General features: G+C 46.4%; 1 protein-coding gene across 3 annotated transcripts in view; it reads right to left on the bottom strand.

Annotated features, from left to right (window-relative positions):
* The window catches only part of LOC105285417 (SLIT-ROBO Rho GTPase-activating protein 1), a 55,513-nt gene that overhangs the window by 27,770 nt on the left and 10,188 nt on the right, over window positions 1-17,555 (bottom strand). Inside the window, exon 1 of one of the 3 annotated variants that reach the window (XM_020033625.2) lies at window positions 6,903-8,910. The exons of the other annotated variants lie outside the window; for them this stretch is intronic. Coding sequence (XP_019889184.1) covers window positions 6,903-6,978 — 76 coding nt within the window. The 5' untranslated portion in view covers window positions 6,979-8,910. Of the gene's footprint in view, window positions 1-6,902; window positions 8,911-17,555 lie in introns of those variants that run through there. 3 annotated transcript variants of the gene reach the window in all.

Genomic DNA, 17,555 nt, shown 5'->3' with positions numbered 1-17,555 from the left:
GCACTCTGATGAAAAATATGCACACGCGCGTGTACAGGAATTAATAATATGCAATGCATTATATCCCTTTTTCACTTCTCTTTCTCTGCCTCTATCAACTTCCTTCCTGTGCGAAATGAAGGAAAACGTCAAGTGGTTATTGCGTCGACGGCGAGTCGCCTTTCGTTATCTTAATTCTGATACACTCGCTCGAATAACTGTGTCAAGTCAGTCCGTTGTGTGTTGCGTGTGTGTGCATCTTGACGCGTAAGTAATTGTACGTGTGTGAGCATGGCCGGTTCGAAGAGTGCAGCCGACACAATGGACGGGTCGGAGGATGGTTCGATGGCCTCTCGATAAGTTTAATAAAGGTCGCCGGTAGGATCGGCCGCGCCTCGTTGCGTAGTCGCTCGGTCGGCTCCGATTTATACGAGAATTCTTGTGACCACCACGGTCGCGTCTCACTACGGGTGTCCCAGAATCCGTCTGGACCTGGGGAGCATATTTTATACATACTACGTTGCCTACAAGTAAAATTCCAAAAGTCTACGACCCGTAATATCGCTTGATAGAATAGCTATTGATGAAAAGAAATTACTGCGACCAAGTTGCAGAAATAGTAGAGACGCTCTTTCAATATCGCCACTTTTTTCAGCAAAACTGCCAAGGCGTGAGGAACAAGCCTTGAATCCTCAAAGAATCTTCCTGGATCTTGTTTTGTGTATTGATGTCAGGCCATGAATCGAATGAGGATGCACACAGATGTTACTTATGTAAACTTGGCATCCCAGTTTGAATAAATTAAACTTTCAGGACACGAAATGTTAGCATTTCGCGTTTGTAATTGTTTGACAATAATTTGTATTTTAACGCAATGCCAGGTTCACATAGGTACGGATGTTGTATACAAAAGGAAAGCGGTACCGCCGCGCAAACGCCGGTCGTCGGCTTCTCATCGTTCAGGAAGGATCCGCGTTTCAATCGCCGTTCGTTTCTTCAGACTTGATTTCCCAATAAGCCTCTCTTCGAGTTTCTTTTCCTCGGTTCTAATTGCGCCACGCTCCCGATAGTAATTTACCGTTTTAACAATGTGAAGGGAAACACAGCGCAGGCTGATGATAACGCACGGTATAGAACAGCTGTTTAGTTTGTCATGAGCGAACATGTTCTGCAACGTACGCGCACGCTACGTATAATTATGGTAATCAGTATGCAAAAATGCGATTTGTTTTCCCTACAATATGATTATCTGTTTCAGAAACAACTTCAGTCCATTTTGCCAATTTTACAGTTTTGTTGAATGATTCCTTTCCGAGGAGATTGACTTAATTAATTGCACAATGTAGTAAAATATCAAAGTACAAAGAAACACCGTCTGTTCCATGAGTCATAAAATCGCCGCCTTGAAAGAGCTCTCGCGATAAAAGAGAAACGCGCTGCCCGCTGGATTGATAATAATGCATCGATAGGGTATATTGCATATTCCACGTTGGTCTTATCGCCTGCGCTCGTCTCAACGGAAGATGTTACACGAACAATCTCGAAGGCGACTTCCGCTCATTTTCCATATCTATTATAATTTTATTCTCATGATATTTTATGTACTGCACTCGTAATTGATACAAGAGATATCGAGTTATGAGAAACGGTGCAGAATTATGTGATAAAAAATGTAACTATGTAAAATTCGTAGCGATAATGTGTAACAAAATGTGTAACAATGTGTTGAAATTTTTAAGAATCAAAAAATCGATACGCCATTCTCTCACACTTCTAACATTGAGCTAAAATTAAACTGCTGTCAAGTTCATTGAAGTCTAATAAGCGTTCATTATGTGCGTGTATCTTTCGCTAAAGTCATTTTCTTCGATACGAGATGATCCAATAACGATAATTTTAGAAAAAAATTCTCCCTCCAAGATCGATGCTTCCGCAGAAAAGTAGTTAAAATCCAGTCAACACATTTGCGACATTTCTAAAATAGAATTTTCTTTGAAATAAATGAATAATTCAATTCCAGCTTGATTTAAATTCTCGAGCGCGAAACAAGATCGATTGCAATTTTACCGGAATTATCTTTACATTATTTGAGGCATCCTGAAAAAGCTCAGCGCAGTAGTAACAACATGACGAGCCACTGAATTATAGCCACTGAAATCGCGGGTACGTTTCCTATCCGACGTGGTTTCGTTATTATACGGATTCATTATTAGGTACACCAATCATCCGCAATGCAATCGCGAGTTGCCCGCTTTGCTCGCCTACGCCACGTAGAATTATCCATGCAGCTTTGGTTTGTACGCGAGGGGATTATGCAAGAATGCAACGCTGGCAACGCATCTATCATTACGAATCCATCGGCAGCCGGATCGCGCTGAATCGGACCGGCTCGAGCGGCGAGCGAACGAGAAGAGCGAGGCGGGATCACGGGTCGTCGGGATGAAGATCGCAATCGTTTGCCAGCATTTCCAGCCAGTATCAACGAGAAAGATTCATCTCCGAGCGTCCGCGTGTCCGTCCACGTTCGGCCGGAGTCGAGATGTGTTCATCACGCTCCTGCATTCGACTAATATCATTAGCGTCGGGTTACATACGCGCGATACCGTCGCTGGAATTAATTGCTGGAATTAGAAATTAATTGGCGAGACTGATCCAGCCACTCTCGCGTGTCGGCTCGCTTCTCTTTCTCGTTTATGTGCTTAAAAGCGCGGTGGTTCTCTAGCAAATTTCTGGAGAAGCTCTCGGGGGATACCGTACGCTGCTGTTGGTTAAAAGAAAAAAACGAGCACGAATTTTATGCGCCGCGCCGGTTAGAAGGTTACCGGTTGGAATTCAGAAATAATTGGCCAGGTAAAAAATCTCGAGGTAAACGGCCATACAACGGCTTAAACAATGGATGCTTCCCGCGATGCAGCCGGCATTTTTCCGCTGATTTATGTATTAGACCGTAGTGCAATCAACAGATGTGCTTTAAGCGTAACCCGATGCGATGCGCCGCTCGCAGAGCAGAGTACATACACTGAAACTGGAATCAGATCTTAATTATGATAATGTAACTTTAATCAGAGGCAAGTGACTAATTAGCAAAACAATTTTTTCGAGTAACACGACATTCTTTCATTGTGCCCGATAAAGATCGTTCTTCTACTCGCACTTCGCCGCGAGTCCGCATTAACGCAGTTACCCGGACCCACGCAATCGCGAAGATTAATCGGCGAAATTGGAAATTAATTGGCGAAATAACCGCTCCTGCTAGACCGGCGTTTTCCTGGCGCCACACTTTCAAGCGGTTAAACCAAACGCGCGATTCTGCCGCTCGCGGGAGAAGATCACAAGCGAATTCAATTTGTCACGCGGCGGGTGTCGCTTTCATGCGCCTGGCGCAATTGTCGCGCACGGAGCAATTAGCGGGAATGCTCGTAAAAAAGGGAAGAACAAAAAAAGGAAAACCGTGCGACCGCGCGCTCGCAGGACCGCGATGAACGACTGGCGACCGGCCGGTGAACCACGTCGAACTCCAACATTGCTCGCGACGACGAAGCCTTTCATTTCCGGCAGGGCACACAATGCGCCTTAAAGTATAGTCCATGATTGACATAATTCTTCGGCGTGCACAGCGCGCCTCGAAAGCCGGAGATTTCTCTTCGACGGAGGTGTTTTTTGCGGAGTGGACACGTGGTACAGACTATAAGCTACTCATAACTGCTCATTTCTATTAAATGCCAATCATAAGTTGCGCGCGTTTCTCGGGATCAATTAAGAGATCAATTAACACGGTGACTGGGAGTTATAAACAGAAATAAACGAAAACGTTTAGAAAGTAAAGAGGCAATTAAAACTAGGGCGAAACGAATTACCTGTACATATGCCCGCCCGCAGAAAAAGAGAAACGAGGCCGAGTAATTGCTCTCGTTCGGCGGTATCGAGTGAGAGCGACGATTATTTAATTCTTCTTGGTTGAAAACGACGACCGCCTGTACTTCAGAGATTTCGCCGTGGCTTTTGTTTCGAGGCGCGACTGGCAAACTCTATCGCCGTTATAGCTACCTCTAGCTATCGACATTCGCGATAATCGGAAATCGACGTCGCAAAACCGCCAGACATATCGTACACCGAGTGTCCGGAAGTACGCGGGTCCTCCGTCGAGCCGGAGAAAAATTTCAAGTCGAACTTTTCTGATGACTCTACATTGCAGTGTCGTTCTCGATGACGTTCCTAAAATTTTTAAGTAACAACGGAAAGCTGGACGTTTCTCCGATCGATATCCGGGAAAAATTTATATCCCCCAAACTCCAGAGACTTTAATATTCAGGAACACCCTGTCTATATGCGCTAGCGTTATTCAATGGTTCACGCGATATAGCTGTCTGAGACTCGATTTCCAATACATGACGAAATGCGTGCACGCGGCAGTCGACGTTGTTTCATGCATTATAACTTCATTATCGCCCGGAGCGTCGTAAAGCCGGTCGTGATACACAGGAGGGGCTCCTACTGTCCGTCATGTTTACCGCCGCCTTTATCGCGCGTAATAAAAGAGATATTGCGAGAGCGAGTGTTCTGCTACGTTTAAGGAAGTACAATTATCGCACGCTCCCGAAAGCTTCCTCTTGCTGGAAGAAGCTTCTGCTGACATTCCTCGACGAGGCTCGCGTGCAATTGACTGAAACAATTTATCGTGCGGTTGCATTTCACCGATACGTCAACGCGATTTATTTCACTTTATCACGTTGCGTCTGGAAATCTGATATTTTGTTTGCTCAATATGAAACGTCTACATTAAAAAATTATCAGTATATGTTGGATGTATTGTGAGATTTAACAGAAACTTGACGGTTTTCTTGCATTAGTGAATTCTATAATTTTTTTCTTCGTATTGCTATAAAAATGCGGTTTTTAATTTCGCGTTAATATCGCAGTAGCTCTTAATGCAATGAAACTGTCAATGCGAGACTCGGCAAAATAATGTTGCCTGAAAATAATCGTGAAACAGTACAAGACCCAGAAACAGTCGTTACAGTTACAGTGGTGGATCTCACGGATTTACATTATTACCGCTGTTTACGTCACGTTTTCATTCAGCTCGTCGCAGCATGTACACGCGCGTACACGGAAACGAGATCAAAATGCCGCGAAATGAGGACGAGGGGAACTCGAAAGTGAATTTAGACGGGCGAATTTTCACGTTGCGTCACCGCGTCGGTCTATTTATACACGCACGTGGACAGGTACACGCCAACCGACGATTCATCCGATAGCAAACACGCATCAGCTGCCCACGCATATTTTTAAATTAATAACGCGCCCTAAATTGTATTAAAAATAAAATAGTAACTGCGTCGGGTTTCTTCTTCCCTCCCAACAAATTTAGAGTGGTGCCAACTCGAACACACTGCTTATACAAACATACCTACGTGGACGTAACGCATGTGTCGCATCGTGACACATGCACGTATACACACGATCGTAGAGGAAACGTGGCGTAACACGCATGCACGCACGTACGCACCCTCTCCTCCACCTCCTCCTCATCAACGTGTCAATTTAACGGCTTCCTGCTCCGGCGTCGAGTTTCGCCGTGCACGCACGTTTATCGACCGAAATGTTCCGCGTCTCTCTCCCATGCATCGTATCGCATGTGCGCGCCGTTAAAAGAAGAAACGCTACAACGCAAATAGTAAAACGGCAAATGTAATACGGCGGTTATTGGAGTGTCCAACGACGAGGTGAACGCGAACGCGTTCGGCTCTCTTGACAAGCACGTTAGCACTGCTAAAGCGCGAAAAATACGCATAGTGCTAATTCCGTTATTTTGCAGTAATGTATCATGTACGTTTACACTTTCGTTTACACTAACACAGCCTTCGATTTAATCCCTTAACCGTATATCATTGTGAAAAATCCAGACGTGCTCGACTAAGAAAAACCAATAACGGAGAATAATCATCAGAGATTCGGTTACTCGAGTTAAATACGATACTGCTGCTACGACTCATCTCGTCGATGCAACGATGGATCTCTGCTTTTGACATGAAAATTCAACGACGTAATCTCTAACCGTCGGTGAAATTTTTCCGTTTGCAAAAGACTTGTTTTAGTATTCCTCCTCTGCATAATTATCGTTTAATTGACAGATCAGAGCGCACTTGTACATGAACTTCGCCGGCGATAGTCGCAAAATCAATGGCACGTTAATTGCACGCGGAAAGCATCTCGTCTTGAGGACCGTCGCGAGGTCCGTTCGTACTTTAGTTTGCATTAAGTGCGGCCTCCCTCTCCCTTTCCCCCTTCCTCTCCCCCCTTCCCCGTTGAACTGTCACATTTCGTCAAAAGTATAAAAATGTTGCGGCGTTCGCCAATCGGCAGTTAACTTGTCGATGAAATTAGCAACGTCGATAATCGATCGAAAAAAGTGAAATTTTCAATAACGAAAAAAGAATATGCAGGATTTTTTACGACATTCTTTTTCTCCCTTTCTTTTCGAAGTTTTATGCGTTTCGTTCGCGCCTCGCACACACGCGGTACAGGCCTTATCGGCATGGGTTATCTGTTGGCCTCTAACATTTTTCTACGCATCGCACTTACACTTTTGCGTGCATACAATGCCAGAAATTCTACACAGGCGCAACGCCCGCGCAGCTAGTATTCTTTGAGCATTTCCGTGTAAAATATCTCACATTGCGTGCGACGTCAGGTGTGCTAAAACATGTTACTTCGCGAATAATCCGTCATGAACAACAATTTTGTTGAATTTAGATATACCTTCCTGCAAAATCCGCAACAACGTGCAAGCGTTTCATCAATAAAAATCGTTTCTCTCGGAGACTTGTATCGTCCGAGCATTCTTTTTATCCTCAATATCGCATTTCGCATTCAATGAGCGGTGGTCTACAATATTAATGTACGTGCTCATTCGACGATACCTGGAAAGACATCTTTGGTGTCGGGAGTGTACGGATGGATCCAGCCGTTTCTCTGCTGTATGATGCACTGGAACATGATGCTGAACTTTATTGGTCTTTATCCGGGATGAGAAAGAACGTTTCGACGAAAAGTTTCCAGGGTGTGCGTCACTTCTTCCGTGGAACAAGACGGTCCTCCCTTTTGCTGAATTATCGCAACGATGACGACAACGACGTCAATGTATCTGATCTAGCACCAATTCGCGATCACAATTACGCGACGAATATCAGAAAGAGAGAGCGGCGAGATTTCGCATTTCAATCATCAGCAAGGCGAATCTACTGCACGACATATCTGCTACGGATATTATCGCCACATCGCTCAGCAATTTCTGGATCTCGTTGCATCGAACATTACGCCATGCTCCGGAAAGGAGAGGTCAGATAGATTTCACGATGAAGCAAAGCGTGAAAATCGTAAATCTAAGGATGTAATAGTCTAGGTCGTTGAACCACACGATGACGTTCCATTGAAGGCCATCACCATCGTCCTCAGGACGATCCCGTCTGCGAGATCACCGCGAAGGTCCAGACTCATCTTCCCCTTTGCGCGAGCCTTCGTTTCCGTCCCCTTACCGTTCCTCATCCGTTTCCATGCAGCCGTCGATCTGCCCCTCTGCGTTGCTTCCTCTCTCTCCGTTTCTCTCCCTATCGATTGTATCTCATTCTCTCTTTCACCCTCGTAACTTTTTCTTGATTCCTCTCTGCAAGCTGGTTCTTCTCAATCGATGATCACCCTTCCTTGTCCGTTTTTGATCTTTTGGTCTCCGATTCCTGGTGTTTAATTAGCACCTCGATGTTTGATCATCTGAAATCTTTATCTCTCGTTGTTTTTATAATTGTTATTAATATGTATTTTAGTTATCCCCACGACCGCGACGCTCTCGGACTTGGCGCGATCGAATAATTAGCGACGAACCAGTTGGCACGTCCAGTTGTGCAATTTGATGCAATACTCGGGATACTCGGGATACTCGAAACGCTATTAGCTCCGCAGAGGTATACTAGTCTTCGATGTTGTGACACCTATTTAATAATAATTCCATTACTTCAAGTAAATAAATATTATCTGCCCGCATATATATACGCGAGTCAGTTTGTTCTTTCATCTGCTGTCATTCAAGAAACCGCAGACTTCTCGTTCGGCCTCCCTTCGCAATGTTATTGCTACGTACAATTTCGTTGTGGCGAAAACTACGCCGGGCGCAGTTCCTCTCGCTTTTGTTACGGCGAGCCAGCGAAGGACACCACCTGTGCGCGCACAACAGCCCAGCGAGATGCGCCAGGCACCGACGTCCTTGGGGAAACGCACTCACCGCGCGATCCACCGTCCCTCTCGCCCTTCCTTTCCTGTACGCGAGGGCGTGATATCCGCAATTTCCCACGCTGTCAGGTCGTCGGTGACGAACCGACACCGAGTGGAACACACTCGCGCCGTCGTGGATCAGCCGGGATGACGCTCCCCGCCGACGTCTCCCTCGGAAACGACGTCCCCGAACACCGGAAACCCACACACCGAACACAACGACGACGGCGACGACGACCGAGGACGACGCGATATGTACTATGACAGTTCACCACGCTCACGATGTTGCATGGAGGTGAAGCGCGGAGTCCGCCTTCGACGCGGTGCTCCTCCCTTCGCTGGATCGGAAACGGACAATGCCGACAATGGTATCCGCGATCTCGATACCGGACGTTGCGTCCCACGCGACCGACCGACCGACGCCAACGGCGTCCTCCACGGGAAAACGATCCGGAGAAGAGCAAGAGGGAGAGGTCGTTCTCCTCGTCTCCCTCGCTCTCGCGCTCCCTTTTCCCTCGCTCGATCTGTCAGAGCAGAGAAACGAAGCCGGCAACGAAACGGAGCGGAGCGGAATGGAGCGTTGTTCCCCTCGGCGTGGCAGTGTCGTCGCTCTTGCGGCGACGACGATGATGATGACGATGTCGGCGACGACGGCGACGGCGACGAGGAAAGACCGGAGGAGGGTGGCTGGTCGGGTGGCTGGCTGGGATCGAACTAGATGGCTCGTCGCCAGGCAACCGGATTTTCCCTCTCGGTCTCGCGCGCGGGAGCACGGTTTCTTCCCCTCCTTCCTGGTCCCGATTCGCTCGCTCGCTCGCTCGCTCGTTCGTTCGTTCGTTCGCTCGCTCTTTCGCTCTCTTGCTCTCTTGCTTGCTCGTTCTCTTGCTCCCTTGCTCTCCTGCTTGCTCGCTCGCTCTCTCGCACGAGTGACCGCGCGTTCTCTCCGTCGCTCTCGCTGCGCTCGGCGATGCGAGCTCTCCTCCACTCTCCTCCACACTCTCCTGCGCTTTCTCTCTCTCTCTCTCTTTCTGTTTCTCTCCTTTTGGTCCCCTCCCCCACAAACACCGTCGGCGCACCGGTTCCAACGGCGCTTCTCGCGCTCGCGCTCACCCTCCGTGCGCCGAAGGATGCAGCGGAGGATCCTCCACGGATACACCGCGCGAAACGTCTTCAATTTTGCCACAGACACTTTGTCTTGCTCAATGATCGCATTTTTCAAAACTTGCCGCTCACTCGCTGTAATCCGCGCGCGAAACTACGCGCCAGGGAAAGTTTCATTCTCAAATTGTCGAGGGTAAGTCTCGATACTTGCCCGGTATTTTCGTTGAGCGATTCTTTCGCGTGGTCCGGCGCAACGTGCAATAACACGCGCAATGATTACATGATGCCGATCGAGGTATGATGCCATCCCACTCTTGCCTCCTCGGAACGCGATAAATATTTGCCGAGTCGTGCGATAACGCTGATAAGATATATCGCGTTTGCTATGTATGTTTTAATTGTGCATCGCATACGAGACGATCAAGACCATCGCCGTTAAACAGCCCGGCCGAAATTATCCGCGTGTTTACCTCGTCGATAAAGCCCGGCAGCTCGCAATGTGACGTTGCTGCTCTGAAGAGTCTGAATAATTCAAGCAATATCTCATTTGCCAATCCAAGAATCGAGGTTTCCTCTTGTTATTCATCACTCGTTTAAGAGTCTGAATCCGACATTGTACACTTTCTGCCGCAAGAAGGAGACGATTGCGAAATTTCTCGGCCGATCCTGTCGACGACGCTAATCGCTCTTTCAAGTTGCACGCTGACGAGACGCCGGTCGCAGAGAAATCGCTTGAGATTCGCGCTCTTCGCGACCGGCTGACCGGAACTTTCTACGTTCCACTTGGATTGGAGGTGCGAGAAGGGACTCCGCTGCTGGTTTTGGATGGAAAAAACATCGAATCGAGGAAAGGAGACTCGGAGAAACTCGACGTCGCCGGCGAGTCGAGGGTAGGCGGGCGCTGTTTGCGGACTGTCCAGGTGCGCGATGAGAGACGGACTCTCCCCGATTGTTCGTCATCTGCAGCGGATAGTGGAAGAGGAACAATACCCCGGCGGGTGAAAGAGAGAGAGAGAGAGAGAGCAGAGTGAAGTGGAAGTTTATTATGTGCTGCGGAAAGTGTGACCTACGAACAAATGATTGAGCGGAAGTAATTTCATCGAAAAGCACAATGTACAATACAACACAATACAGCCGGCAACGAAACAAAAAGGCGATTGGACGGTGTAAAAATAGTATAAAAACATGTAAAAATAATGCAACAAAAACAAGAATTTCTGCAATTTCGCGATGAGACTGAGCAGATAAAGACACAGGAAGGTACGTGGCACCATCAGTATAACGAAAGCGACAACAGTTCCTGAAACTTTCTGCATCAAGAAGACATTAGATCGATAAACGCGATAACGATGTACAGATCGTTGCCCGATGACATATGTACCGGAACACGACACACAGTAATCAATAGTGTAAGGACTTGGCGCCTTATAAATTGGGGATAGAAAGAACGAGAGGGCGAGGGAGGAACGATAAAGGCGAGAATAGCGACAGAGAGGCAAGCTAGGTGGAGGAATCAATGGGTGCTTACTCCACGACCTCGCGCCTCTTTCTCTTCCTCCCTCTCTCTTTTCCATCCGCTCTCCTCCCTCCTCTCTCTCTTTCTCTCATTCACACTCCATTCTCCCACCGCATCCGCCCTATATCGAGTGTCCAACCCTCGAAGCGTGACCGTGACTGTGACTCTCCGGCCCGTGAGAACCGAGTGCGCGTGTCCGCGCTGCATCGACGCCGCGCGTACTCGCAGCGACGCGGTGCGCGATGCAATCCACCCTAAAGAGGCTCCCGCTCGCGGTCCGAATGAATGAATGACGTTCGACGTGCGAGACGCGTTCCCGCAGATATTTGAAAGTATGCTTATTACTTTTTCTCCACTTAATAATCGGCTGGGAGAATCGTGATTTTCTCGTTGAGACTCGAGCGGGCTCTGACGTGACGAGTTGCATTGCACTCCTCTGATGTTTCGATCGAAGGCCTAATTAACAAGCTAATTGCCGTTATCAAGTTAGGTGTACATCAGATTAGTTGTCACTAATTAGTTCGAGCACGCATAATTGCAACAAGCGGTGGCTTTATAATTGTGTATCACAATCGCTTTAATTAAACTGGTTACGAAATGCCTAGGAACTCGCCTAGAATTATCCAGGATTTGAGATCCTCGCGTGATATGGCCTTCCGATATATTCCTGTCGCTTCATTTATCAACGTATGGGTCGTTCATCGCCGGTGCTATTTGCGTCGCATCACACATCAATGTAAGACCTGGCCAACCCTTCGGCTTGGTCAACAAGTGTCGAGGCCTTTCATCGACCACTTGAGTAACACTCGGGGTCGCCTTACCGGGCGTGCTTCACCGACACCCACCAGCAGGCTCTCTCTCGACTCTTTGACCCTTAATTGCCTCGCAAGCAAGCAGGCAAGCAAGCTAGGGATTCGAGCGGACCTCGGGCTCCTTTTAAGCTATCAAGTTCATCCGCGTGAATTGCATTTGTACTGCGCTTATTACGTTACGTCTCGCGCAGAGACGCGTCTCGGACGGTAAATTGTAATGTGGGTGCCGGCATTAATTTCGTTGCCTCGACGGTTCAACTAAAGCGGACCAACCGCACGGGAGTCGAGATTAACAAAGAAATATGCGAGGAAAATTGTACTTTAGTTATAGAATTTTCTTATACACGCCAAATTGCTGCAAAAAAAGGAAATAAAAATGGAAAGAAAAAATAAAAGGAAATAATGAAGAAATTAAATTGTGTTAAATCGGATTTTAGAAAATCTAAAGAATTCTTCACCTTTAGTCCGATTCATCCCTTGATTCTATTCACCTACGTGCCGAGACATATCCTGCGGTATTAACGACGTTATTCCCGCTTGGCGCGAAACCTTGAACACGATCGCGAGATAAGATGGAACAATGATCTAAAATTGCGGCGATGTGTTCGCAGTGTGTGCCGGTTACGCGGCGCGTTATTTCGGGGGCATGATTAAATCACCATTAGAGCACAAGCGTTCAAAATTCAATAGGCATCGTTCGCGGCTGTAAACTCTCTCGCTCGCTCTCTCTCTCTCTCTCTCTTTCTGTCTTCCTGCAGCCTTTGTTACCATCGCGCCGGCCTACCCACGTGAGAAGTCGTGCGGCGCCAACCGGCTATTTCCGGCGCAGATTTCCGGACCAATTTTAGTTTTCGTGCACGCCCACGACGAACGTTCAGAAACGGAAGCATCTTTCGTACTCTCCCTTTTTTTCTCTCTCTCTTTTTCTCCTTTCTCTTTTATTTTACATTTTAGTGGAAAATTGAACAAATAGCAAAATTCTTTTGCAAACCACGTTTCTCTGAAATACCCTCGGCATTTCCAACCTGACACATTGTACACATGAATGACGCATAAAATCCCATCGCATAAATCAGTCGTGATATCATTCTGACAAATTAGATTTCAGGAGCAAGTCGGAATAGCAATGAGAGTTTATTGGCAACTATAAATTCGTCGGCGAGCCGCAGAAAAAGTACACGGCGACGCTGTCTCGACGCTAATATCGCCGACCTTTCGCGAGATTCACTTAGCCGAAGTACTTAGAAACTTTCCTGCCGCTGTAATTGCTTTAGTTCGGACAAGTTGTCGGCGCGATATCGCTGCAACCGGGACGGCTTATCTGCTCTTGTTATAGATCTTTGCGAATAGAGATGCTCGCGAAAGCCGCGGCCAGAGCTCGAAAGTCTGAAAAGCCGCCCGTTCGGAGCCAGACGTCATTAAGAGCACGCATTCTCCGACTACGATTGCGATCTCCCGCGATCTAATTCCACAATTGCACCCGCGCGATGTACTCCCTTCAACCTTTCACCCTGAAATATCGCGATGTTTGCCCACTCGTGCAAGTCGACGTTTGCAGACTGGCGACAGCAACGTAGGCGAAACCATCGTCAAACTCTCGAAAAACAAGTACCAGAGGTTGCATCGACGTATCTTGGAAACTGTATTCTGGAATTAGATTCACACTGTTTTCGAAATAAATCTTAGCAATTGTGCGAGAACTTCAAGAGTATACGTACATATATTACGTTATTTTGTTCGGATTTTTTTTAATCGATTGAGTTTTTGCACATATGTATATTGAAGTATTGTGACTGGAATATTTCTTTAGAATGATCCTCGTGACGCTTTTGTTACTTGTAATTGTCCGAAGCATGACTTTCCCTAAGCTTGACAGCTCGATATATCCCTAACGCTCCAACGTGATATATTTCGAGCCACATTTGGATCTCGTTTCGATGACAATTTATCTCAATTGACGAGCGGTTCCGCCGATTATATTGCAGCTTGATGCGTACGTAAATCGAAATTTACGAGTCGAATAAGGCGGTAGATACGAGTCGTCTAATTCGACGATGATACACGTCTCCCCTTCTTACACGCGTAAGCCCGACTTTTATTGTGCCCCTCTTGAATCGGATTAAAACAAACGACCAAACTCGACTGCCCCGGGGTGCATCGCGTTATTTTCTATTAACACAGTCGAGCACGGTACACTTGAGGATTTAACTCGCGCCGTATGCTTACCGAGCAACATGTTGAAAATTATTAATTATGTTACCAACGGGAGATGTTTCTTGCTAGAAGTCGTCTGTAATCGGAGATGGCGACATGGCGTACGTGCGTGAAATACTTATTACCAACGTCAAGATTTGAGATGAGCAAAAATTTGTCACATTACAGAATTCCCTTGAAACTGTCTCGAGATTGTCGAGTGTAAAAGCAAATTTTAAGATTCTATACATGTATGTGGTGATCTAGTAGATTTGAAGGACATAGCTACATTTGTCAGAGAAATCGCGGATGAAAGTGCTGGCGATTGGCAGCTCTTTACATAACTATATCCAATTCCATGCACGATGACGCGGTACAGCCGTCGAAACGAAAATATGCAAAGTAAGCGACTTGACAAGCGTCGAGTGTCGTTTACGTTTCGCGGCACAATCGTCTCCGCTTCTTCCGTGCCACAATCAAGAAAACAAATATCATTTCGTGGAAGGAAAGCGCACTCTGCTTCGCGAGTACGCTATTCTCTCGTCTAAACGTAAGCTACTCCGCGCAATTCCCTTGGCTCCGCAAATGCACCATAAAGTCCGTCGCTCAGCGCGAGAAATATGCCGATATTCTTTATTACGACATCTAGATGCGGTACGCTTTATAAAAGTAGACTGCATTGGAAAGTTGGTGCTGAAACATTTCCAAGTAACTTGAACACGAGAGGACCAACGAGGATAATTCTCTCGCTCGTGTGAAAACGAAATAAACGAAAACACTTTAATTTTTCATATGTACGTGCGCTTCGGCAGAGCGCTTTACCAAAGTCTGCCCGTCTTTGCATGCATTTTTCAAGCTTCTTCTGCAATATTCTCGCGAGCAAATGAGCACGAGCATATTAATAACCCTTGTACCGGCAGAAAAACGGAACGTACGTGCAACTTGCACATTTTCGACATGCTTCGAGAAAGCATTCTCTCGCCTCTCCTTCTCTCTTCGCTTCCGCGTTTCTATTGTTGCCTACCAAGCGGCAACGATCGGAGCACAACAGAGTCGAGCTTTTGTGTGCCCGTCTTTCTTGCGCCCGTGCACTCGGATGCCTATATATACTTTTGTTACACAGGGTGTCCCGTCACTAACGGAAAAATATCGCGATCCGAATTCTTCGGCGAATACGGAGACTCGATTGAGATAAATTAATTAGCAAGATATACGCAACATCGTGGAGATTGCTGAAATTCCAGCGAGCGAAATTCCAATAACGCGCATTAACGAGCGCGATCCTCGTCGTGTAATTAATATATCAAGTACCTTTAACGGAAACATAATTTAAATCGCGGCATTTATGGCGCTGAGAAATATTTATACGTCATAAATACATACATATGTAAAAATATTCCTACTTTTTTGTTACGAGATTTCTAGGTGATACTAAAGTGCGCCTCACACATGTGATTTGCATTCGTAACGCGCTACGATGCTTGCGATAACGTCGCGCGGCGCAGCTGCGGCAGGTATTTTTAACGGAAGCGCAGGCGAGACTCTCGAAAATCGCTCACGACGCAAAAATCGACACTCCAAGCAAGGTAGGGCCGCGGAATTCATTACCGTCGTAAACTCTCGTTCACCGCTAATCTGATCCTTCGTAATAAGTCGCCGGACCATTCGCGTGCGAATCAACGATAAAGTTGCACCACGCGGCCGCCCTTTCGAAATCGTTAATCTCCCGTGCGCGAGCCCTTGCAAACGTCTCCAAAACCCGTGATCAAGACTTCCATTTCAAACAAAACACGCTCGAGCCGCCATGTCGTAATACCGGATCATCAAGTCGAATACCGGATGCCACCCACCGTCCTCTGCAAAATTTTCACGTGGCAGAAGGCGACGCCAAAGACAGAAGCATTCACCATCAGCGCATGACAGACCCGTATCGTATACCGTACATGTGCACGAGAATTGTTCCAGAAGAGAAACGGAAGCCATATCCATGTCCGCCATTAATTAATCCGACGCATTAATTTCCTTGGCATTTATCCTGTCATTCTCACCTGCTGTTTCATTCCGTCGAACAACCGCCGATTGCGGTTCGAGTCATTCGATCGGTTGCCATCGGCCACCGTCTTTCGGGCAGCTGAGCGTTTATCGGATGAATAAAATCACGACGATTGTCGGCTCGCGACTTGATTAACATGCGGTAGTATCTGTACGTGTATACCGGCGCAGGTGAAAAATTCAATGCTCCACCAAAAAGGCGATATCACTCGTGCGACAACTCTTGGTAGACGCGACGCCGCAGTCCCTGAACAAGGGACCAGCTGCTACAGCCGGCGCGTATAATCGCTCCCGCCGGGTGCGAGAGAGTACAGATAATTTCCTTGCGCATTCACTCAAACGAGGACCCTCGCTCTCCTTCATCTATCTCGTCCCTTTTCCTTGCGTCGTCTCCTCGGGTTTGATGCGCGCACGCATGCATGGATGATAGCCGCCTCAGAATAAAATTCTCCCTTTCTATTATGGGATCTATAGGGTGTTCCCATCATTGCGATACCATCGTAACGCGCCTGACATGCGTCGCTGATTGAACAAAAAGTGTTTCTTCTTGCGGCTATTGAAAAATCGTAAGGGGAAAATTTTACTTTAATCGTTTCAGTGCCACGGGTTTCTACAGAATACGTGTGACAAAGTGTGTCGAGCGACGTGATCGTGCTGTTATTGTTTAAGAAATGTTGTTAAATAATAATGCGACCACGTTTGACCTCGGAAAATATTAATTTGTTCTCTGCTCTCTTTTATATTTCCTTGTATAATAATAAAGATTACGAAAAGAAATTTCGATTTAATAAAGCTCCTTCAAATTATGACACTAATTACTGCTGCGCTGCGCTGCGAGAGAATCCGCGAGCACTGCCAGTTAACACACTCATCGCCCAGCGTAATTAGCTGATTTTCCATTCGCGCCAACTTATTAAGATTCACCGTAATGTATTCATGTGATTTCCATAATTTTAATCAATGAAAATTTTAAATTGCTTACAAATGCACTTTGATATGTTTTTCTAGTATTAAACGATTGTTATCTTGCAAATTTAAACAATCGCGTGCTGTAATATTATTCACGTGTCTTAATATATTTATTGCACATTGTCACTGGTGACACTGACCATCATGGCGTTGAATACATCAAGTCTGATCTACAATGTGCTCTTTGCATCTTGTTTCTTGCTCTTTCATCTTGCTTTTTGGCTTCTTGACGTACTATTTTAAAATAAAAGTTGATGAACTTTGGAATAGACAAGAAACAAATTGTCATCAAAACAGGTACATCGAGAAAGCATCAGATAAGAGAAAAGGTTCAAGAAACAAGACGCAAAGAACACATTGTAGATCAAGCTTTAGGCCTACTGGAGGACAATGCGGTGATGTTTTTCAACAGGAAATGCGAGTAAAGCGCAATCACGCTATATCGCACTCGAACGATTAAGAAAATTAGATGTAATTAATTTAATAATTTTTTGCGGTGCATTTCGTAATTTATTTTACACGTTGCGGCCACGATTACGATCTATGATTCCTAGCGGAACATCTGGTGATGCCCATGGTACCCCGTAGAGGCAGTTCTATTCAGAATTGACCTTGCCGGAGCTGTCGAGACGTTTTTCGTGCAACCACGGCAAACGGGACTTCTA

Source organism: Ooceraea biroi, chromosome 12 (assembly GCF_003672135.1).
Source record: "Ooceraea biroi isolate clonal line C1 chromosome 12, Obir_v5.4, whole genome shotgun sequence".
Lineage (NCBI taxonomy): Eukaryota > Metazoa > Arthropoda > Insecta > Hymenoptera > Formicidae > Ooceraea > Ooceraea biroi.
This window is presented reverse-complemented; position numbering and strand designations above follow the sequence as displayed.